This window comes from Lutjanus erythropterus, chromosome 16 (assembly GCF_056507025.1).
Source record: "Lutjanus erythropterus isolate fLutEry1 chromosome 16, fLutEry1.hap2, whole genome shotgun sequence".
Taxonomy (NCBI): Eukaryota; Metazoa; Chordata; class Actinopteri; order Lutjaniformes; family Lutjanidae; genus Lutjanus; species Lutjanus erythropterus.
In genome coordinates, this window is record NC_139332.1 from 16,578,421 (window position 1) to 16,603,188 (window position 24,768).

At 38.6% G+C, this 24,768-nt stretch overlaps 1 protein-coding gene across 1 annotated transcript; it reads right to left on the bottom strand.

The window, feature by feature from the left end:
- Positions 1–707: 707 nt before the first annotated feature.
- Positions 708–23,357, bottom strand: LOC146312888 (putative acyl-CoA dehydrogenase 6). The gene is made up of 9 exons (XM_084738537.1): positions 23,125–23,357; positions 14,490–14,610; positions 8,028–8,157; positions 6,117–6,223; positions 5,351–5,518; positions 4,888–5,061; positions 3,822–3,983; positions 1,911–2,061; positions 708–849 (listed from the first exon to the last, which is right to left on the bottom strand). The coding sequence occupies exons 1-9, from the start codon at positions 23,323–23,325 to the stop codon at positions 759–761; spliced, it is 1,305 nt and encodes a 434-aa protein (XP_084594663.1). The 5' UTR covers positions 23,326–23,357; the 3' UTR covers positions 708–758.
- Between the last annotated feature and the right edge of the window lie 1,411 nt (positions 23,358–24,768).

Sequence of the window (24,768 nt, forward strand, 5' to 3'; positions counted from 1 at the left end):
ACTACACAGTAGTACACTGTATGTATGTCAGTGATGAAATGACAAATAGGTTGATAAAGCAAGGTTATGTTAAATGTGATTAAGTTATAGAATCATACCTGAAACAAATAATCTAGTGTATTTGCTTTAAAGAATGAGTGGATATATTACAGCATTTGACATCCATACCCCAAGTAATAACAGTGTTCATGATTGTTTGTTGTAAAAATGTTTTTTTTTTAATGTAAATAAACAAATTTTATGCTATGAATTGACCAGTATAGAATGAGTGTGTAGTACTTGAAGAGAATTTTACTTTTATACATTTGTTAATGACACAAAGTCAGAATCTTTACTGGATATTTATTTTACACAACAGTCATTTTTACATATTATTTTGCTCCATTCTAAAAAAATAAGCTTAGTCTTTACAGGATAATTAAATGTTAAATGAACTAATTACAGGGCCATTTGCTGCATGCTCTCTGCCCCCTTTCCTGTCATATCTTCAGCTGTCACTATCCGCAAAAAGGCAAAAGCCCAAAAAATAACCTTAAAAAAAAAAAATTACTTATTACATAATTGGTTGAATGCAATTCACATCTATAAGGTCATTAAAAACAAGGACAGTATGTTAATCATCTGTGTGTTTGATCAGATATCAGTACATACAGTACAGTTAAAAACAATCAAAGGCAAAGGGCCGGATAATCCAACATCCTTGTATGACAGAACTGCACTTCGGTGATCTCTGCTTGGCAATCAGGTGTGTTGTGACATCACTTCCGCGGTAGTGTGTCCATGTACTTCGCGATGATTCCCAGCATGACTTCATCAGCCCCTCCACCAATCGACATTAACCTGGAATCCCTGTGGAAAGGACAAATACATTTTCTCTGTAACAATCATCTGAATTTCCTTAAACATCTGAGTCCCATAAATAATAGCAGCAATGATTTTTTTTTCTCTCACTTAAAGCAACACTGAATGCCTCATTCAGCTGCATTATTCACCCCATCAGTAGATGTCAGCACAGTGTAAAATAAGGGCTTACACTGAATCAGTTTGACACTGAATCAAACACTTGATTCATCATACACTGAATTAACAAATGAGGCCAACACTTCACAACAGGAGACTGAAACTAATTACATGTTTTCAAGGATTATTATTACTTGATCACATGCTGGGTTTCTGTAAAAGCCATCAATCAATCTGATTGTGAGTTTGCAATTGAGGAATCATGTTTAACATCCTTGTAAAATACACAAGCTTTATCACACTCCTGCCAATTACTGTTACCATAGAAACGTTAAACCCTCACATGATTGACAGCCAAATCTAACAATATTTAGCAACCTGTGTTAGTGCCTGGTGCTCTCATGCCACGGTTTTGCAGCTAAATATTCTAAGTATTTTGGGGGGGATGAGATAAAGTACACATAGGTGAAAATAATTAAAAATCATTTTACTGTATGGTTCAAGCAGTACAAAGTAATTTTAAAACCAGATCACTGACAAAATACAACTGGAATTCAAAACAGTCGGGACACTGTAAAATGGAAATAAAAACAGAATGCAATGATTTCCAAATCTTTTATTTAACCTGTATTCAGTTGAATACAGTACAAAGACCAGATATTTAATTTTCAAACTGATAAAGTTTATTGTGATTTGTGAATATACGCTCATTCTGAATTTGATGCCTGCAACATGTTTCAATAAAGTGGTGACTGAGGCATGTTTACCACTGTGGTACATCTCATTTTGTTTTAGCAACAATCAGTAGGCGCTTGGAAAGTGAGGACATTAATTGTAGAAGATTTTAAAGTGAAATTCCTTCCTTCTACACAGTGCTAACTTTTTTGGAATTGGGTCTATAATTATACTTTATTATAAAGTTATGTTGCCATTTAACTGACCAGTCTCACCTGTAAAATCTGCTGACCAGCACATCACTGGTGAAGCCCATTCCTCCCCAGTACTGGAGACAGCTGTCGCTCAGTTCTCGGGCCAGGCGGCCCCCCTTTAATTTGGCCATGGATGCCAGCTTGGTGACATCATTGCCTTTAACATACAATGCTGCAGGGAATAAAGGGAGGACAGAAGTAGTAAGTGGGAAAATTTCCTTGAGGATAAAAAGGTAGGTAAGACAAAAAAAACATGTGATTCAGTTTCAGAGCCACCTGTGGCTGTCTCTGATTCAGGGTGTTTCTCATTCAGTTTTCCACTGCATCTGATCAATGTCTGTATTGTAGGAAGCCTCCAGAGGAACATTTGTGAGTGGCATGATTTTTCCTGTTTCTGTGTGTAAAAAAAGCTTTGTTTGTGTGTTTCTTTACCTGTGCCAAACAGATGCGACTGCTTTGATCTATTCCTGGGCAAGCAAATTGGACTACCAGCTAGATGAATTAATTCAAGGCTGCTAGCCACTGGAGTGGCTACAAACACAATGAGAAAATAACAAGACCTTGGGCAACCTGCCCGACAGATGCACCCACGTATTCATATCATAAACACTGCAGTGTAAAGCCACACTTGGGTTGTATTTTGGGATAGGTGGATATGTGCCAGTTTTTCAGGAGGCCAGACCTGTGGGTTTTGAAATTATGCCAGTACACACAAAAACAACAGTAGGTTGGTAGAAAATGTTAATCATTAATCATAGTTAAACCCCTCTTTACATATACAAGTGTCCTCCAGCACTCATCTCCAAATTGCTCCATAGCAATCTGAAGTACAAAAAATGTGATCTTAGAGTTATTTTGTTAGAATAGCTCTTGAAAGCCTGTGAAATATGGATTCAAAAATCAAATAACTTAAGAATTTGAGTGTCATCTTTTATTCATTTCAATATAATGTTTGCTATTTTTTATACTGTTGTTTGTCCTAATGTCCTTTTTTGTGTTTAGTCCATTTTTTGAAATTTACCTTTGTTATATGTCACTATGATGCTTCATATCTTGAAAAAATAGCTATAAAAAGTAATAATAATCTTTATTTATAGAGCACTGAGCTCTAACCCCAAGCTACAAAGTGCTTTACACAAGGCAGCAACTCCACAACAAGCAGAACATAAAAACAATTCCCAAGTAAATACATAAAACTTGCAAAATGACAGTCAATACAGTGATAATATATAGTAAGACAGAATTTAATTCCAGCCTGAACATGGAGTAAAAATCAAGACATCAGTTTCAGGCAACTCATCCATGAAATTCTTCTTTGTGCTGCTTTGACAGTCTAACAGCTGACAGTTTTGATGCTAAAGCTACAGTTACTGTTCACTGTTAAGCTACCACATCATCCTCCAGCCTGCTCTATGTGCTCTTTGTCTTTTAAACTAAGCTGCTGCATCACACATGGACAAATTTTCCACTCAAGGGTAGTTTGTCATTCACATCATTCTTGCAGAGCTGAGTCAACTGTGGCCTTTGTTACTGAGGCCTTAGTCTTATCTGGGGTATTAAGTGTCATGAGGACAGCTGCATGCATTCATTTGGTATGAATTTTATCAAAATACTGTACATCCAAATCAAAGCATGTGTATAATGGTATTTTGGGTATGTAGTATCTGGAGGTGAAATAACCTTATCTATCTTAAGATTAATCTAGAAAACATGAATATTGCAGATCTATGTATATACTGAAAATAAATGTTATTTATACAGATGAACATGTTCTGTGATGATGCAAACCACATCCTAACACTACACTCATTCTGCTCTGAGCTGAACATGGGAGACACTGAGAGGAAACAAGAGTCATTCAGATGCAGCCAAAACTACCAAACTAAAACTGATCTTTAATTCTTGTCGCGTCTGTCTATAAAGTGAACCCACCTGTAGCGCGGTGGAGGAGGGAGCGGAGCAGCTCGACCTCCGTCTGCAGCTCAGCCAGCCTGAAGTAAACTGCCTGGTGGTAGAGGACAGGCTGCTTGAAGATCTTCCTCTGTCGCGTGTACTTGATTGTCTCTTGAATGACGTTGTCCATCGTGGTCACAGCTGGAGGCATTCATAAAGAGAGATGGAGCTGTGATCTCACTGCTGTCTGTGTGTGCTGTGTTCTGGTTAGGATTATGCAAGCTGTCACCTTTTCTTTTAACTTAAATGGCAGTAATAAAGGGTGCCTGCGGCAAGTAAAATGCCATGTGGGGCAAGTAAATCTGCCTTTCCTGGTCAAACAATTAAACTATTTGTTAAAGTAATTTTTCATGCAAAATGGCAGAAAATACTGTTCTCAACCTCTAAAATATGGAGATTGACCCACTTCTCTTCAATTATTATCATCTTTAACTGAATATCTTTATGGTTTAGACTGAGAAAACAAGATATTTAAAGACATCAGCTTGGACAGCTTGGATCTGCTGAGATATGGATATTTTTCAGTATTTTATAGACATTGCAGCTGTTCATCCAAATTTAACATTTAACTTGATTTTTTTATTGTTATTTGATAACTCCTAATAAATACAACAATACTATGTACAGGGGCAAGCATTAAAAAGAATTAAAGGTGAACCATGTAATAGTGTCTTTGATTTTTGACATGATGTCCAAGTTTACACATCAATGTCAGATCTAGTAAAAGCGTGAGACAGTTTCACTTCTGAACTGTTTCTCACAACTTCTACCCAAGAAAATATTCACTTTCACTTCCTAGTCAAAATCAAAAGCAAACACAGAGGATTAATGGCTTAAACTACTTGACCTGAACTCCATAACTTTTGGAAAGCGAAAATGATAACCTGCTCAACTTCCAGTAAGATCTGTAGGAGGCAGATGAGATGTCGGGAAAGACAGAGCTGAGAGTAAGAGTTAGAGATGAAGTGAAAAAGTAAATATAATTAGGAGACATAACGTCTCATGTCTGGATATGGCCGAAGATTTATGAGAAAGGCTCACTCACTATTGGCCACTGCCCAGAGCCTCTCTTCCTGGAACTGAAGCATCTGATAGGTGAAGCCCATGCCTTCCTGACCAATGATGTTCTTGCAGGGCACACGAACATCATCGAAGAACACTTCGGCTGTGTCTGATGACCACATGCCGATTTTATCAATCTTGCGGGCCACTTGTACTCCTACAGAGGGAAGGAAAGGAAGTAAGAGTCATTATGCATCTTGGCAAAGGCTGGCTAATGATAACAAATTCTATTGACAGAACAGTTAGAGAAAATCCGCAGAAAGTGTGTTTAAGAGTTCAGGCAAATGATGTGGGAATATTGCAGTAAATCATAGCACTGAAAAATGGAAAATCTTAAATTAGAGGGCTGTTTCTAGATGCACATGAATACCACATTATGAAAATTGAGTTAATTTTCAGGTTTGTCGAACTGAAAATAATTAAATAAATAACTAACTGATTCCTACCTGGCAGGTCCATGGGCAAACAAATGAGAGATTTATTCCTGTGTGGCGGCCCGTCGCTGGTGTTGGCGAGGAGACACATCCAGTCAGCCTGGGTACCGTTAGTCGTCCACATCTTCCCCCCGTTGATAACATATTCATCCCCTTGCCTCACTGCCTTGGTCTTGATACCTGAATCGATGTGTGGTGGAGTGTGTAAATGGATGGAACAACACAGAAAATTGGCAAAGATGAGCGTGAGGACAGAAGGTTAAACGAAAAGTTTCAATGCATGCAAAATCACAAAATACAATCTTCACCCTTAAAGTGATAGTTTGGATTATTTCAAGAGGGAGATACTTATGGATAGTCTGTGTTTAGCCTACAGTAGATGGCTGTCGACACACCACCAGTTCGAAGAAGTAGAGAGGAGTACCAGTACAGAAGCTATCCACTGTGGGTAAAACACTTACTAATCCAAACTATCCCTCAAAAGTATTGAGTCTGAAGCTGATGTATTACTCTAGATGTCAAGCATAAAACATTTCACCCAATGCAGAAAGAAAAATAGCCAAAAAGTAGTGAAGTCTGATGACAGTGAACCGTATACTGTACGTCGCATTCAGAACGCCATCAGTCCCTCATGAGAGAATATCAGTGCCAAACTGTTTGCATAGCACTTTAGTTTTTGGCTCCTCGATCATTTTTGTAGCACTAATGGGCCTTCAGGAGCTAAAAAATGAAATCACATGATAATAAATGACCAGATGATGATGAAGGATTGACGTACTTGACACATCTGAGCCGGCTCCGACTTCACTAACTCCAAGACAGGCCACTTTGTCCCCTGTGATGGAGGGAACGAGGAACTCTTTCTTTAGCTCAGCTGAACCAAACCTGCGCACACACACACACACACACACACACACACACACACACACACACACACACACACACACACACACACACACACACACACAGTCACTTTTTGACACAAAGGGGGAATCCAAGACCACCCCAGACTCTTCAAAAATTTTCTCTATCTAAAGGTTGTATGAAACTCTTAACTGTATGGTCCAACTGTGGCAAGAGAGCAGCAGATTGTGTGCTTTAAAGGCCATGTTTGAGGCAATTACAGTTCCAGTGGGGCAGAGGAGGGAGTCTTATCCTGAAACTCCCACGTTTTTTTTTCTCTTTCACTTATAACTCATTGCAGACTACTGTAGATCCCCTAATTAAGCTCCTGAGACTCCCACTGTCTACTTCACTGAATTCTGTCTCGTGTCACCAGCAGCTGTTTCATAGCAGGAGGATATCACACAATAAGACAAGGCCCTATGTGGGTGAGACAAACAATTACCAAATATATACCCTCCAGGGAGTGTAACTTTGATAAAGGGCTGTACAACAGACAATACTACAACAACTAAGATACAGAACTTGATGGCACAGTTAAAGAACGCCTGAATGATACAAGATTTTACTTGACGCTTACAGTGGGGACGTCCCAATCACGTTTTTTTGCCATTGATTACAATTGCCAATCATCTAAAAGCCATATGGGCCGATACAATCATTTCTTGATTAACAGTATCCCGGTTGCTATTTAGTCAAACTGGACCAGTAATACCGAATTTTACCACAAGGTGATGCAGGTTACTCAGCCCCATCCATGTGCGCCATAACAGCCAATGATTGAGAGTGGAGTTGCAAGTTCCTGCAGAAGTGTCGCAATAAAAGCCTTACTAAGACATGAAGTTTTTTTTTTGCACTGAAATGATAGAAGCTTTTAATTTGAAACAGATACAGGGGGTGTTGAGTTTGTATCAAGAGTGCTGTACAGTAACTTTCAGAGGGCAGTTGGGAGTGGATCAAAACAAGGCCTCGTGGTTCTGCTACTGAAAAACTGTCTGGCTGACTAACTCGATAACATAGCAAACAGATGTGATAGGCATGAGTGACATGATAGGTATCAGGGACATGGATATATTAGAGTTATATTTAAAATGATGGGGTGTGTTTATTAACGTTCCAGCAACATAGGAAATAGTCTGTACCTGTGCCTACTGTACCTGTTAACATGGTTTTCCGTGACAGACTAATGAAAATACAGAAAAATAAACACAAGCTAAGAAAGGACAGGTGAAAAAAGGAGACAGACATCACAGCAGAGCTGGGCTGAATAATGAAGAAAATAAAGGCGCTTCTGTCATAATTTGGACATGGTTTTGTGTTAAAAACTCATACACCAAACACAATATAATATTGGCAGGCTAAACAGGGCATCAGTTGTTGCCAGTGGCAGCAATACGTGCAACCTTTTTATCTCCTCAAAATGAAACACTTTCCTGCAGGACGAATGTTTGAAAATGTACTCCAGCTCTGACACAAGTGGTTCTCATGGTCGTGTAAAAAGGGGAAAAACACAAAGCAGACATTGTTGCATGAGTCACTGGCTAGTTTTTGTCCCTCTGATAAGAAGAGGCTGTGACAGAGGGAGATCTGTGCCAAAGGAAAAATGTACATTCACACAAAGAAAAGCTGGAAACCCAAACTGTTGGGAGCTGATTTAAAGGGAACAGTGAAAACACTGGATTTATGTCACATTAAGCTGCAAACTTTTCACTTAAGACAAAAGCCATCAGATATATCCAAGCATTCAACATCCCTCATGCTCTGTCATAAGTGTGTGGGATTGTACCTGGTCAGTGCTGGAGTAGCCATATCAGTCTGAACGCCGATGGCCATGGGGATGCCTCCACAGCGGATGTGGCCCAGCTCCTCTGCCACCGCCATGCTGTAGCTGAAGTCGAGACCGAAACCTCCATACTCTGCACAGGAAAAAACAACACACTCACACTCAACTCACGCCTTGACTACAGCTGACAGTGAGTTCAGATAAGATGTGGACCAGAGCTACAACGATTTATTGATTATTAATGGACTGTTAAATGAATCCCCAACTAATATGATAATCAATTAATTTTTTATTTCAGTCAATTTTAACTTATCAAATGTGAACATTTCATGGTTTCTTACATTCTCTACGACAATAAACTGGATATCTTTGGGTTGTGAGCAAAACATGATAATTTTCTGACATTTTATGGACCAGAAAATCAAGAATTAACAGATTAATCGATGATGAAAATAATTGTTAGTTGCAGCCCTAATAATGACCTCCCTCCTTTTTCTCCCTAATATCGACATCAACATTGGCCCCAAAAATCCAGTATCAGTTGGGCTTTATTCACTATCATAAATGGCACAGAAAACCAACAAATCCTTATATTCAAGGAGCTGAAACCAGCAAATGTCTGACAGTTTGCTTGAAAAATGATTGAAATGATTAATCAATTATCCATGTAGTTTTTTTTTTTTAATGATTAGTCAACTAATCATTGCAGCTCTAATATACACCACCATTACGTCACCTTAAACTAGACTTGCACCCTTCCCACCATCTTTCCTGTTACCTCTGTCATAAAATCCTTCCTAGCAAGTTTCTGCACACACACACATAGACACAATACACTCTGGTATCCGTTCACAATACTCTGAACTGATCCATTGGCACCAGAGCATTATGTGTAAAAAGCACTGCAGTGAGAGCAGCGGCATGCTGCAGGTAAGGGTCGCTGTTATCTCAGTGTCATCTCATCTGTTCTGCTTAGTATTTCAAACTTGATTCTGATCTCTTAAACAAGCCATTTACTGAATAAGTAAAAAAAATGGATGTCTTTTTCCTCCACTCTGGCTATAGAGACATTTACGAAGACCTTAGGTCCTTAATGGAGTTGAATGGTGCATTACCATGTTTAAAACACCACTTTCTGTCAGTTATCCTCATGAAGACCCATCTCTTTTCTGTTCCTTTCTTTTGCCTTTTATCATCAGTTACAGCATTTATTGTGAAATGAAGAACATGGTTTTTATACTAATATGCTTAATGCTAAAGGCCAATTTTCTTTCTGCTACTCACTGTATTAGCAAGCTAAGGCAATCACTTTTATAAGGTTTCCTTTTCAGAAGTCTTAAGCACTTTTCAAGCATTTTCAAGGTGCATTTTCAAGCTTTTTCAGCACTTTACAACTGTGGTAAATTAAATATTTATAGGCCTATGCATACATAGAATATCTTCCAAATGATTACTGTATTTCACTTCTTCATCAAATTAAATCATGTTATTGCGCTATAAAAAAAAAAAAAATTGAAAATGAAACAATATGAAAATGAATGGTCTGTCTGCAGAACTAAAAATTCGACATCATCATCTCAAGCTGGTCCAACAAATGTAATCTGACAGAAATTCATTTAGGACAAATCTCTTGATGATAATGTCCAGTCAGCCAAAAGTAAAAAGACTGAGCATTTGTGAAATGCTCTGAGCACCGTTTTCCCATGACTAAATACAGTATGCTAGCCACTGTATGATGGATACCAGCAGTGACTGACAATGAATTATCATCAGTGAATTTATTATAAGGATGACTGCAATTCCAGCAAAGTGGTTTAATATCACCCGTCAGACTAGTTATCGAATAATGGAAAACACTGTCTGACAGACTGTCAGAGAGAGACAGGATGAAAAGAATGAGAGCAGAATAAATGAGGACAGAGAAAGAGGGAGATATGGTGGGACAAGCAAACAAGGGAGCAGGGGAAACAAAAAAAGAGGAAACAGGTGCAGATGTGCAGCTATAAGTCGCTGAGCACTGGAAACCCTGTGGTGGATAATGTGGACAAAGGGAAGCACTGAGGTTTATCCCACTTCAAGCGTAACAGCAGGCTGTCTGGCTGAGCAAGCAAGCAGAAGAAAAACAAACAAAAATCTGCCACAAATGTCAATCCTATGCACATATGTTTCTTCTGAACACCAGATGTTCCTTAGTATAGGTTCTCATCGGGTGGAGCTCCATATGAGACACATATTGAAGACTGGGAGGAGGGAATTTAAAGGTGCAGCAGAAGCAGACACACTGACGATGGTTTTCTATACTATTCTCTTCCTGTACTGAAATGTTGTACAATTACAACAACGGACACAGGTGTAATTAGGGCTGTGTCAACAACTGCATTACCACTTTCATGAGATACCTAATATGGTGTTGAGCTCATTACTGTCATGTTGATATCAGGGCATGGATCTATTAATATATATATGTATGTCGCACACAAGTTAGGAACACAGCCTCTGACTGGATGACAGACTCAACCCACGGCATCTTGGGATTGCTAGTGGGTGGCTAACAACATGCTAACAACAACAACAACTGTTTTCAAGACCTACAGTGATGAATTTATCATTATTAGTTTAATTTACCGCATCTCCAAGAAGACACTGCAGTTCAGGGCTGTAATACCAAGCATCTGAAAGTGATAAGACTGCACTGGACCCAATGTTTTAAAGGTACAACACTTTGCATATTGTTAGCCTTTTCTGCACAGCTTGCTTTGTGGCTAACACCCGCCACTTTTCCAGCAGTCGCGAAACAACAGACAAGACTTGATGTTGAGAAGCTGGAGCGTTCATTAACTGACACACTGCACACTAGCATTACTTGAGTAAAAATTATGAGAAAGAAAATAGCCTGAACACACAAGTTTCCCCTAGATGTGAGTCACCTAAACATTAGTATAAAAAAAATATTCAGTTTTAAAGGGAAAACTGTGCAGGCTGCCAGGTTTTATCTGCCAGGCAGGAGACAGGAGGCCATTGCCATGGCGTGAAGTACAGATATTTCTCTGTCACAGCAGAGGAAAACAGGCAGGGAGCCAGGGGTTGTCCCTGTCTTCTCCCTGAATGTGGCTGCCTTGACAAAACTTCCTGTTCTCATGTTTTGAAAGGTAATACTGCCTTCCCTTCTACATGGAAGAGTGAGAAAAAGTGTTGAGTTTTCTTGTCAGTGAATTAAATAAAGGGATATGTTGCTTGGCACCAAAGGATGTAAACAGGGGCATTAACTTCATGGCCAGGTCCGGATATACGCCCATTTAAGGTTTAAATCTGTCATAAATCTGTCAAGTTCACTCCCAGGGCTCTGTTTTACTGGATTTTAAGTCATCGATGCCCACAGAGGAGCACTATCATTAAACTCCTAGAAACAGGAAAGAAAATAGGTCTGAATCACAATTTTGAATTCACTGGTTCAGCCAAATCTCTGATTTGCTTCATTTCTTTATTCTTCTAGTTGTTTTAGGAGCATTCTTTGCCTTTATCAGGTAACAACAGAAGAGAGGAAGAGATGGGGAATGACATGCAACAGGTCCTCTGCCAGATTCAAACTGGGCACGGTGCTTTCAGGGATGGCATCTTAACCCCCAAACCACAAGATTAGAGGCACATAAGCTGTGTTTTTTGTAAGAATTGATGGCATCTAGATGGATGGTTGTAGACTGCAACCAACTCCATATCACTCGCCACACCCTACCCTTCCAAGTGGGTAGGAGAACGTATCATGGCAGTTCAACATGGAAGATGACCTGCACCCTCTGTACATATAAATGGTTCTTTTTAAGGTAATGAAAACACAACTGTCCTTGTTTTCAGATAATTATACAATACTTATAAATGATATATCCCTTTTCTGCCAAATACTGCCAATAGATCCCCCTAAATCTTACGCACTATCTGGTTTTGTCATACATTAAGCAATTTAGATCTACTTTCCATTGAACAATTGATAATTTAATGAATAAAATACAAGGTAAGATAATTTTACTAAGTCCACATGTATTCCTTCAATTAGAACTTTCTATAATTTAGTGTCTGTAACTTAAAACAAGACAGAATAAAGGAGTTGGTGATTTATTATTTAATCAAGGGTGACCACCTCTTTCATTCCACCTGATGAATCATTTCTCCATTAAACAGACTCCTAAATCCCTATTCCCACTCCTGTAATCCGAGCCTCTAAATCAATTAACCCGACACAGAATTCTTTGAGAGTCTGCTTCATTAGTCAGCAGTTCAGCAAAGGGACATGTTTAGTTGTAGTTACTCCATCTGCACACTTTCCTAAAGTAGTGTTGCAAGTTCTGTGCGTTTTCCTTAGCCGACAGTTGAAAACCAACGACCTGTTTATCGATTAATCATTGATAATTAATATTATGTCAACTCTGAGTTTCCTTTTTAACAAATGCCTCCTCCAGACAAAGCAATATGAATTAAGATGCAATTACTGCCATTTCTAGACTACTGATCATTAATATATTTTTAATGGTTAAATTCTTAATTGATTAATGATTAATCATCAGCATCCCTATCCTAGAGACATATCATAGCAACTTTTGTTATTCCTAATATTATCAACAAAGGCAAGTCAAACGCAGCATTAATTCCACAGTATGATAACTTTTTGGGGTTTATTTATTTATTTATTTTTTTAACATGGTACAATTTTTACCTAAAATTTCAAAATGTTTATTTTAGAAGAGGCTTTTACATTTTAAGTTTTAATGGCTGTAATTAGTGACTACATATTGTACTGCAGGGACATGAGTTCATGTGAAATCAACACCCTGGCAGCTGTTTCTGAATTACAGGGTACACTTGGCCCTCTTTTTCAGAATTATTTTACAAATGATATCTCTTAAGGATGTTTCTTGAGCTGTACATGATAGCAGGTAATCTACCACGTGATAATACAGCATGTCTCCTCTCTAATCCGGTCCACTAATGCTTGAGGCTTGTGTACTCAGCACATTTTAATTCCCCTCGCCCTCCCTCTTCTTTGACCTACAGACCCGCTGTGAAATCTTCTTCGCAGAGCTCAATGTCCAACATTACTGTTACCAGATTTCTTCCTTCCAGCATCAAATGTCAGAACTTTATGTTGTCTCAGAAAGATTAAATGCAGAAAAACTTAAGATCTCTGCTGCCTGTTTGTCAAACACTTTCCACAAATCTTCTTAAATATTCAGAATGAATTACACATCACAACCACAACTATTCATGTGGTCCTACACTGTAAAGAACTTCTCCCTCTCTTTCCTCCTCCTCAGCGGTGGCACAGCTGCATACACATCTGGAAATGGGTCATACTGTAGCAGACAGCTGTTGTGGGATGTTACTGTGACACCAGCGCCCATCATCACAGTAGGAACGTTTCTAAACCAGACTGACTGTAATGTATGGCTGTCAGACAGAAAGAAAATGAATGGAAAGTGAATTCAGCTGTGAAGAAAACACGCCAAATGCAGTCTGAAGCGGTGACGGTAAAATTGCACACACAGTGAAGCATTCCTCACTTTCTTGTCTGCTGTGGGACACATTTTGATTAGGGGGTGTGAATCACAATCACAATACAATTTTGGTCCGATTCAGTTCAGGAGTCTGAGATTCATATCAGACAATATCATCATGTACATTTAACATGTTCAGTTATCTTTATCTTAACTCCCAAAAAGCAACTAAATTATGATTTTACAATTATATGACTGAACTCTTACAGACAGGTGTGACACAGACAGGCCATGGGATTTTCAAAATAATGGTGTATATTAAAGATGATGATATAGATCCATATTTTCACTTTGAATCAAAGTTGTTAAAAACTTTTTTTCATTTTTATTTGTCAGAATTAACACTGTCAGTGAGACACAATCAGGCAATATGAAAGATGCACCGAGTTTGGCACCTTCATGTGACTGTTATTATCATTTCCCGGCAGGCTTATTATCTTCTTAGATACTTTTGCAGAAAACAAGCCTCCTCCAAAATAAAAAGGCTTCTGGGGCTTTAATTCAAACAGACCTTTTCTCCCTTTTGCTCCGCTCCAGATAATGCACAAAACCCCACTAGATTAATTAAACCCTCATCATTTTTCACGACGAGTTGTTAAAAAACAAAACCATTCACATCGAGGAAATCCTAAATTAGTTTTAAGAGACACAGGAGCTGGAGCCCATCCCAGCATACACTGCTACTCAATTACAGATTAAGTAAAGATACAGGTTTACAAAGAAACTTTCATTCCTGTGAGGCAATTTCATGACAAACTCCACAACAACAGGATTGGAGAACTACATCTTGAGATTGTTGTCATGAGACACTAATCTCCAAGCCATTGTATCAAAATTGTTGGTGCCAAAAGCGTGTTTATGAATATGAATGTTGGTTTTTGAATACTAATCTATTAAGTTAGCAGTCTAACACTCTTACCAATGGGTTTGTTGACTCCTAGAAAGCCAGCATTTCCTAAGATTTTGAAGACTTTATGGGCTGGAAACATCCCTTCTGCCTCCCACTGATCCACATAGGGGTTGATTTCCTGGTCGATGATCTATAACACAAAAACAGCAGGGAAGAAATGATATGTTTGTGCATTCTTCTAATAGTGTGCATGGAATCATCTTTAACTTTTTTCCTAGTGAATTCAAAGCATAAATGTGCATATGTTTGCCTGTTTCTGTGCAAACATGCGCAGAATTTCTTTGCTATATAAAACCTTAATATGATTCTTATGACAAATGACAGTCCTGCTATTCCATCTCCTGTCTCATAGCAAACACCACACGAATATATACACATTATGAGTGAAAGAAAAAGAGATTGTTACACATACATGAGTTTCCTGCTGTGTGGTGCACATCTCGATTTAAGTCTATGTAATCTATCTCTCACAGACAGCGAGATAAGGTATTACATATCAATGAATAGAAAGCAGGCTGGAAAAATGTAACACAGGGTGACTACAGTGACAGTAAGCATTGCATGCTATATCCTTTACGTACATGTTATCAGCCCCCCACTGATAACCAAGACTTGGCTAGTGACATACAATAAGACAAGCTGCAGGCTCATAAAACAATGACACAGGTTTGGGCCCATTCCTTGTCTGTGTCATTTTAAAGCAGAAAAATTGTACTAAAAACAAAACCGTAACAGAATTCAGTGACAATGTTGGTAACATTTGTCACTGAATGGACATTTTTGTTTTCAGGGAATACTTTTGAAGGTGTTTATAAAAAACAATTACAGTAGGGGGCTCAGTTGGAAAAATGGATATAAGGGTCTGAAAGCTCACCAGCAACGTCTGTTGGTTAAAACATGAATGCACCATAGAGAAGCAAAGTCCCTCTCCTTCCAGTGTCTCTATAGGCCCCCTGTGATTCAGTGATTTACTTTCATAAATAAAAACATTTCACAAACGTTTTCTGGGCACATTAATATTTATAGTGATGAGCACACTGTGATGTCATGCTGATTTGAGCACATTCTAAATATCTAATCGACCAATGAAAAGGCTTGGTCAGACTATCTGCAGCATAAATTTTAAAATGTGTGTTGAATAAATAACTTATTCATAATAACGCTTAGACTGATTAATTCTAATCAGAGTTAAGCAAAAATAGGTTTACAATGAGATCTAAAATTAAGCACAGCTCTGTTGAACAACAAAAGACTTTAATCAATATGGATTACCTAAATTAAAACAAATAAATAAAAAGTATGTGTGCTATTGAGACCTAGTAAGTAGCCTAGTAAGGGGGAGAGCTGCTGACTTAGGTATGTCTCCATAACAAAAAGTTAGCCCACATTGTTTGCTAGCTAACTAAAAAGTTAAAACATTACATTAGCTGCTCGCTAGTTAAAATGTCAACAAAACGTTGCGGTTTGCTAGCTAGCTTAAAAGTAAGTTTGCCTAGCTCGCCTACTCATGATGGCTCAGCAGAGAAGGTCTAAATTCTCCTCTTCTAAGAAAAACTTGTTGGCCAAATTAATGGAGAAATATGGCCAAATAATAGGAGATTTAAAAATGGACAACAGCGGTTCAAATTTAATATTTTGTAAATTTTAAGTACGTTTAAAAGTTTGATGCAGCATTATTTAAAGTTGAAGCTTAATTTAATCTGGTTTAAATTTAATCCTTATTGGTGCTACCCAGCCATAATGTAGTAATATTTTCAAATCTACAGTCAGCTTTTAGCACTGACTTAATGTGGGGCCCTATGAAACCTGTGTTATGGCTTTTTTAAAATGCTCAGTTACATGATTCCAGCCTTGACTATGTTCTTGCAGAAACTATAGGGCCCCACATTAATGCTGCCATCAGTCTGTCGCTGGACTAAGCTGGGCCGCCATCAAGAAAGACGCACGCCGACGCTGCCCCCGTCAAAAGACACTTGCCAGCAGGCCTAACAACTGTGCTGGAAGAAACCCTGTGTCCAATACAACTTAAAGTGCAAATTACACTGAGGGTTTTGTGTTTCTGAGGGATGATACTGATACTTTCATGAAGCTGTTGGTAACCAATGTGCTGATATCTTTCCATTCAACCATTTGAATGCCAATATTTTAATGGATTTGTGTTTCCTCCACCATTTTATTCCTGGCAGGATTAGAAAAACCTCTGAAGTAACATTTAGCACAGCATGCAAAAATAAAGCTCGGTACTGAAACCCATACTGATGACATTCCTTCTGGGTTAGCAGCCGATCCATCTATTCAGCCACAAAGCCCAGGATGTACAACTGCCTAAGAATGAAGGATGACTATATTATATGTTTTAAGAGTGGAGCGAAAATCAGTGCAGCTGTGGTTATGGAATAACTTTCACTATATAAGAGGTGGATTATATTAACTGTCTGACACAGTATCTGATTTTAATAACAGGCTTATACTATACATCTACAGCTCTGGGCTAATTTCTACCAGAATGAAATAAAAAATAATGCATTCATAAAGGGAGGAACAAATGGATTTTGGTAATCTCGTCATTGAATTTTACGTAATATTCTTCAACAGAGTGATCAGCTCTTGTTTTGTCTCTTGAATCCAAACTCAAGCTGCATTGTGTTTTATCAGTGTACATCACTAGTGCCTGTTTAGTGAGTCATGGGCAAAATGTCTGCAGGGAGTGAAGAGTAGGACGCAACTTGACTTTGCAGTAGACTTTAGAATGAGCAAACCTATGTGCCGTGACTCATTTTGAACACCTGGAAGTTGTCCACAGCTGGAGAAGCACTTATGAATGACCGGCCTATTGAGACACTCATACCGCTGTGCTATTTTTGCTGCGGACTCAAGCCGCCTCGCAGAAAATAGGCACCTAGAGTGTGGGTTACAGTTCATGTGGTCTTTTGTTGTTGTTGTTGTTGTTTGTCACACAGCAGGCTTTGTCGACAGGACGTTTTACAGGACACCGACAATCTTTCCTGCAAAATAATGTTGGTTTTAAGTGCTGTTTCTGCCATTTAAAGCAAATCAATTAAGAAATAAATATATAAATAAACATTTATGGACTGTGACTTTCCTTGTCTGTTTCTTGTTGAATGCTTTTCAAATTAAAATGTCCTCCAACAAATGGATCTGCACTTGTCAGCCAAAACATTATAAATTATAAGGTTTGCTATTGGTGTGTTTCTGACTTTAATGCATAAACATTTTAATGGGCCATGGTTTGAGCAGACCCATGACAATCTGCTCCATAAATGTGTTTCCTACTCAGAACAATATGCTTTAAATGGTGGGCAAAGCCAATGAAAAGTAATGATTAAAATAAAAGAGGTATTTATTGGAAATAGAAACACAGACACTCCAAGCCTCAACTCCTCGTGAAAGGAGTTAAAGGAGTTAAATGACCCATGTGCAATAATGTGGATTTCAGAAAATAGACCCCATTTAATTATTCTTTCATGTAGCTTTGGTTAAATCTCTGTTTTAGAGTGAAAGTACAATCAGCAAAGAGCTAGACTAGGCCTGTGTTTCACCGTTCAAATTATAAAAACTAGTACTGAAATACTGAGGAAGAAATCAGTTTTTTCCCCAGGATTGCAAAAAGTGATGCACACTCATTTTCTGCTTCCAAAACACACAAACCAAAATCAGCCAACCACTTAACCTGCCAAGAAAAACGTACTGCCTGAGAAAACATCTGAATACAAGGCAGACAGAAAACATGGTCATCATGTTTTTACCATTCAAAACAGAAAGCAGACACTACTTTCAACAGATATATGGGCCACCTGCCTGGGCCTAAAATCAGGGTAGCCTAACTTATATAACATTTAACACAAGAACATGCAGTAAAAAGACATGTACAGGTCCCCTTTAACCTGCACTAAAGTCATCCATGCTCAAAGTTCAAATCCTGTGGAGGGAAAAGGAGGGACAATTAGCTGCTGGGGAGCAGACAGGTCATCAGGGAGTGATCCTATATCTCTTCACAAAGGTTATTGTGGGCTAATTGTGTTGCATACCAGAAAAATTTCACATCACCAAACAGTCAAGCAGTGAGACAGACTCAAGAACGTTGCTTTATATCGGGTCTTACAAAATGTCCAGTCTGGATTGACTGTGCTTTTCCTCTCTGGCACCCAGGGTATTCTGGAAAACTACAAAAAGACTGGGCTTCTCTGTCCGACCTAAATGGTTAAGGTAAAGTCGAGCTGAAATAAAAAAATGTAAAAAAAAAAATAAATAAATAAATTTTAGATCACCTCTTTTAGATCACATCTTCAACACAACACCGTGGTCACGGGACCGATTTTATGTATAAACCTTTTCAAAGGTGAATATGAGGTAATTGACTACATCACAGTATACATTAATACGATGACATAACAGCAGACGAACTGTGATATTAAATATTAAATACAGCCCTACTGACAATTAATTGCAGCACTACCAAGCAAGCACATGGTGCAATACAGGCTACAACATGACAGTCAGTTATACCATGTTTTCACTACATGGTACAACTCAGCTGAGCTGAATGTGCCTCTGGTACCGAGTACTTTTCTCAATTTCATTTTCCTCTGCAAACAGTGACCCCTAAATGTAGGCAAGATTCCTTAGATGACGATCATAGAGAAATTGGGCGAAACTGCAATGACATCATCTTCAATGCAACCCAAACACACAGCAACAATGGAGGAGATCTTTTTGAGATCTTTTCTGCATTTTGTGACCTGACCATAGTATTGTTTTGCTGACTGCCATTTTTTTCACAGCTGGGTTGAGTAAATTTAAAAAAAAAATTGCGGCTGCTATTTGCGATTGGTATGCAGGATGTCCATGTTGCGCAAGTGAGATTTCTCCTATCAATTCTCTGACCAATCAGTGGTCTGCAATGCTTTCACTCCACCAGCTCGCTTGGAACCTTACCAAAAAAAAACAGGTATCCAAATTTTTGACAATGAAGAACCAAAAAGTTGAGAGTTGATTCAAGTCACACCAAGCCATGCAGTGAAAACGAAGCATTAGAAGAAGAAACAAGACTCAAACTTATACATTAAATCATATGACAACAGCTTTACACTTGCAAATGGTTAGCACTTGAACCACTTTATAATTATATACTATGACATTGATCATTTGTACCACCTCGACTTGACAAAAACAGCATCTTAAATAGCTAGCGACACCAGAAGTCAGCTAATTCTGAAAATCACCACATGCCAAAGAGGCCCTGCTGATGTTTCATTCTAGTCAAAGACTGGTAAGAAGACAAGAGAAAACAAGGCAAGGATGAAAGTTATATTAAACGCCTTAATTTGCTTGATTTAAAAAACCCACCAATTTTGCAGGATGAAAACATAAAAAGGTGATTTGTTAGTCATAACACATAACTGGCCAGCAGTGTTCTGAAACCACCAACAATGGCTTTGTAGAGTGTGTGTGTGTGTGGGGGGGATCCCAGTCTGAATTCATGGGAGGCTGCACATGAGTCTCTTCCTAGAAGAAGGGAAATGTGTTTTGGCTTATTGTCCTCATTAATGACCTTCCAGTTGACACACCAGCCTTGGACGGTTTGGTGGTTTGCTCATGAGGGAGACTGGAATGACTAATTTCTTAGCATGGGAAGTTGTTTGTCTCTTCTGCAAATGAGCACTTGAATACCACACACAATGAAACACAGACAGCTACACTGACAACAGTGCAACATACACCCTCTCCACCCACTAACAGAAAACCTGTAGTGGAAACATTGGCACTATTTAGCAACAACTGACCCTGAACAGTCACTGAAGGATTTCCTATAACCCCATTTGTATACCACCTATAAACACACACAATCCTACAGTGAATTCTTTTAATAAACCACGCTGCCTCAAGTTCCCTTTCCTGCACTGCTAACATATTGTTCTGCATTTCCTTTTCACATTTTCATCCTTCCCATTATTCCCAGTGCCGGGTTATTTTCAACCCCCTGGCATCCTTTTGAGGGTTTAGTCACACAACAAGTTTCCCTCCGTTTACCGCAATATCTTTGCTCCCTGCCTTAAATTAGGACTTGTTGTTATTTTTTGCAGGCTCTGTCTCCAATGTCTGTCTAGTAATATACATTTAAAATGAGTCAGGCTAATCAGACTGGTCGGTGACTAATGCTTGCTTTGTTTTATTAAACCCATAATTTGCAGCTACAGACAAAAGCTCTTCGCGTAAGAAATCATTAACTGTAACAGAAAAAGGCCCAGCAGACTGAGATTGAAGCTACAAAATGTAACATTTCCACATTAAAATGTCTTAAAACGCTACATTACGTATTTTGTTGAGTCATTTATTTACATTATCCCAAATGTTTCCAACAATGTTCAAAAGCAAAGAAATTTATTCAAGGTAACAGTGCGTTTCCTGCTCGCCACTACTAGTTGCTAAAGCACGGGATACATCGGACATTTCAGAGTGAGGAAGGCAAGTCAGCAAAATGTGACTAAGCATTACATGAATAAAACTTTGATATTACTTTGTCAAAGGATGATGATGAAGCATGATTTCTGCCTGCGCCTTGTCAGGGAGATTTTCATCAGCTATGGCGGTTGTTTAGCTAAATGACGAAAACGACTCCCATGACCCCGTGCTGCTTCACAACTTCATCAAACTTGTCTTTTGTTATTGTGGCAGAATTTACATAATTTAAGTTTAAGTGGAAGGAGCTGGGAAAAAGAAACCAATTTCTGAAAGAGTAAAACTTCCATTGTTGAATGAAACATTTCAATGTGTCTGCATGGGCTGAGGGTGTTTAAATTATCTCATGTCTGCTAGTTTCCATTAACTTCACATAAAATATAATTAAACTGTCTTTGAAATCCACCTAGTTGGTCAGAGTAAACAGTCCACATTGTCTTCTCTTCAAGTCTTTTGAGACAAGATGAGCAAACTCATTCTTTCTCAACATTCTTTCTAGTTTTGATAATATGTAACCTTGAATATTTCAGGGTTTAATTCATCAATTTTGTGGAAAGCTGACATTTACATCGCCATACTGGTAGTATGTGCTGCACAAAAGAAAATGGGACTCACTTTCCACTGTTCCCATATCACACAGTCTGTTCTCCTCCTGGGCATGTTTGAATCTGCCAAAACCAATGGCCAGAGGAAGAATACCAGTTCTCAAGAGTGCAACTAAAGATCTTTGGCTTTTTTGATAAGGGGGATATAACATATGATTCAGGGCCAAATATTTGTGTGTGTTGTGTGTCAACAGTATATCTGCTTTGGCTAAACTACACTGGCTCGCCCCACTGGCTTCATAGGCGGTTTCATGTGAAAGCCATGGCCGTCTCAGTTGTCCAGCCACTCTCAGTGTTTATCTAGTTTCACTGCTGCTACAAATAATCACCAATTAGCAAATCCTTCAGTATCACAAACTTCTCCGCACATAAATTACATCCACTCATCTGTCGGTTTTCAAATGGAGCTGATTGCAATAAGAGTGCCAACAAGTTGACAGGGTCTTCACACACTCAGCACCATCCTCCAAAGTCGAACCCTGTGCTGTGCTGTTTTCTTAATCCCGCTCCCACTGATTTTCTCACCATTACCATCCGCAATAATTTTTTTTCCCAGGATGATAAAGTCAAGTGACGTTGTTCCTCCAATAAACCCTCTTGATGTTAACTGAATGAACAACAAGAGAACATTTGCTCGCTATGACTGGTAGAAAAATGTTTGGCACTTATTAATTATTCATGACTTGACTTTGCCATCCACAGAGCTATGTTGCAGTTGCTAATGTTTGCATGTATCATATCACATGATGCTGCACAAGTTGGCAGCAAGAGGATTGACATGGATCAAGTGCAGCGTGAGAGTGTAGGATGGGCCCTGAAAACACACAAGCCTTAAGCTGTGTTTGCTGTTGTAACCAGTGTAGCCTCAGCAAATCTGGAACTATGGAACAACCTAGAGTTACAGCAAACAAATGTAGGCTTGCACAATCATCTGAGGACACAGACAGATAAATTGACATTCTTTCAAACAGCAGAAGCAAGGTCAATACAATGTTTATCTTAAAAGTGGTGATTTGTTTGTTTCTTATTGCTGAAGCTATTATACAGAGCTGTGACTGCAGGCATCAACGCAGTTCAGTGGCCGTGCCTAAAGGGGAACTCCACATCCGCGAAAAGATCTCGCGAGAGTTATCATTTTAACCCCAATCATGATTTTTCCTAAAATAACCATCTGTTTTTGTTGTTCCTTAACCCAGCAGATCGTAACCATACCGTTGTCACATTCTAAATTATAACAAGCTGTCCATCATGCACAATTCAAACAAAAACGCGTAGCAATCTCGTGAGAGTCGCAAATCACGGGTTGCCTTCTAAACAAGACCAGGTCAGTTAAAGGTAACTACATAACAAGCCACCGTTTGCACAGTGACCTCTCACCCAATTGTATCATACTGCCCCTCCGCTGCTTCTGACACGTACGGTAAGCGGGATAATTGTTGTTTTCCAGCAACACACATGTGTATTAAAATATCCAGGTGTCAACATATAAACAAAGCTAAATCTAGCCTTGTTTTCATGGTAACAGCAAAGCTTGCTACAATGCTAGCAGTCCTGCATACCTTTCTGAGGGATTCCTTTAATGCAAAGTGATCTTGTGTGAAGATCAAATGATCGACCGTGGTCTCTGGGTCACTGGACGAGACGGGTTTAGATGACACATTTTCAGACAGCTGTCGGACGGCATTACATGAGGCGAATTTGTAGAAATTACGGCTGTTGACAAGCAGATTTAAACACAGGGATCTTCCGCGCAGCGCCATTTCTACGGACTTCCTTGAGTGCACATGCGCATGCGTATTCTGTGACTGTCACTGTTACCCAGTTGGAAGAAAACAGGTATCGTTTCTCTTGGGATGAAACATTATCCTCAGTTGGGTTCCGTCATGTGGGGAAATTTACATAAAGAGAAAAGGTAGTTTTCAAAACAGCTTTCACCACCTCCAGTGGGCTATCACAACATCCCAGCATTTTTATTTTCACTGTTGTTTGTATTATGGACTTAAAAAAAACAAACAAAAAAACAAAACAAAACCATATATATAAAAAAACTAAACATTTATTTATCTTATTTTGTTATGTTTCTGTGTTCTTTCTTTTTCTATATATTATTGTTGTTATATATTGTAGTAGCACAGTCCATATGATGCACATACTTCCATTTCCTCATCATTTCTTTCTATATATTTCTATTCATTTCTGTTATGGGGACTAACATAGTCTAATTTCCTCCTCAGTGATAAAAAAAAAAAATCTCATTCTGATTAAAGCTGTGGTTAGCTTAGCTTGGGCTAAGGGTCAATACCCTTCAAGGAGTCACAGGATGAATCTGTCTTCTCCACACGATTATTTATTTGTTTTCTTTTTCACTTATTTGCTACTTAATTGTGAAATACTGGACAGTTTTACCTTTCCAGCCCTCTAAAAATAGATGAATTCATTGACTGACTCATTGTTCAATGAAGCAATCTGCGAAGGGAAATTCACTCTTTGGTGTAAGTCCTGAGACATGCATTGTGTGACAAGGGGTCATCCATGGACAAAGACACAAGCTTGTACTATTTGAAATGGAGTTGTGTGAGGTACCACCACGGACGCAAAGCAATGAACTGCTGTGGACGGGGTCACGGTCAAAAGGTATTTTGCCCACTTTAGGTAACTCAATAAATCAATATCAGTTTAAATGAACACAATATTTAGAATATTTACACAGCTTTACTTTGCCGTCAGACAGCCTTTTCTGATGGGACACCTCTGTTTAAAAGCCAAATCTTGTTTTCTCTAAATCAACCAAACTCCTTAAGGAGAATCAGGTTAGTTTATGTTCACTGTAGTGTCCGAATCCAAACCATCTTTTTAAGGGCTCCTAAGATTTGCATGTTTTAGCCCATTTTCAACATTTAAAGTAATTTTTCTTCTATTCCAGGCATCTAATGCATTATATTAATTACCATATGATATATTCATTGCCCAAGAGATTGTCTCTTACTTGATTTTCATAAAGATATGAATGAAAACAAATGGCTGCCTGAAATAAGAATAATGCATCAAAACAAACCTAAAACTGTACACAAAAGAGCAGAAAAGGAGCTCAAACACATTCTGATCCTTTCAGTCTTCTCCATGATGTATGCCACAAAATGTTAATGATCTCATAAAAATGTATGAGAAAAAGTTGGGTAAACTCTAAATGTATGCAAACTGAG

Bases quoted from the DNA above. Each gene is read 5' to 3' on its own strand.
- LOC146312888 (XM_084738537.1), bottom strand. From the start codon at position 23,325: ATGGCGCTGCGCGGAAGATCCCTGTGTTTAAATCTGCTTGTCAACAGC. The intron at 8,158-14,489 runs GTAAGAGTGTTA...TTTCCTGTGCAG, and splicing joins AGGAGTCAACAAACCCATTG to AGTATGGAGGTTTCGGTCTC. The intron at 2,062-3,821 runs GTGGGTTCACTT...TATTCCCTGCAG, and splicing joins CCTCCTCCACCGCGCTACAG to CATTGTATGTTAAAGGCAAT.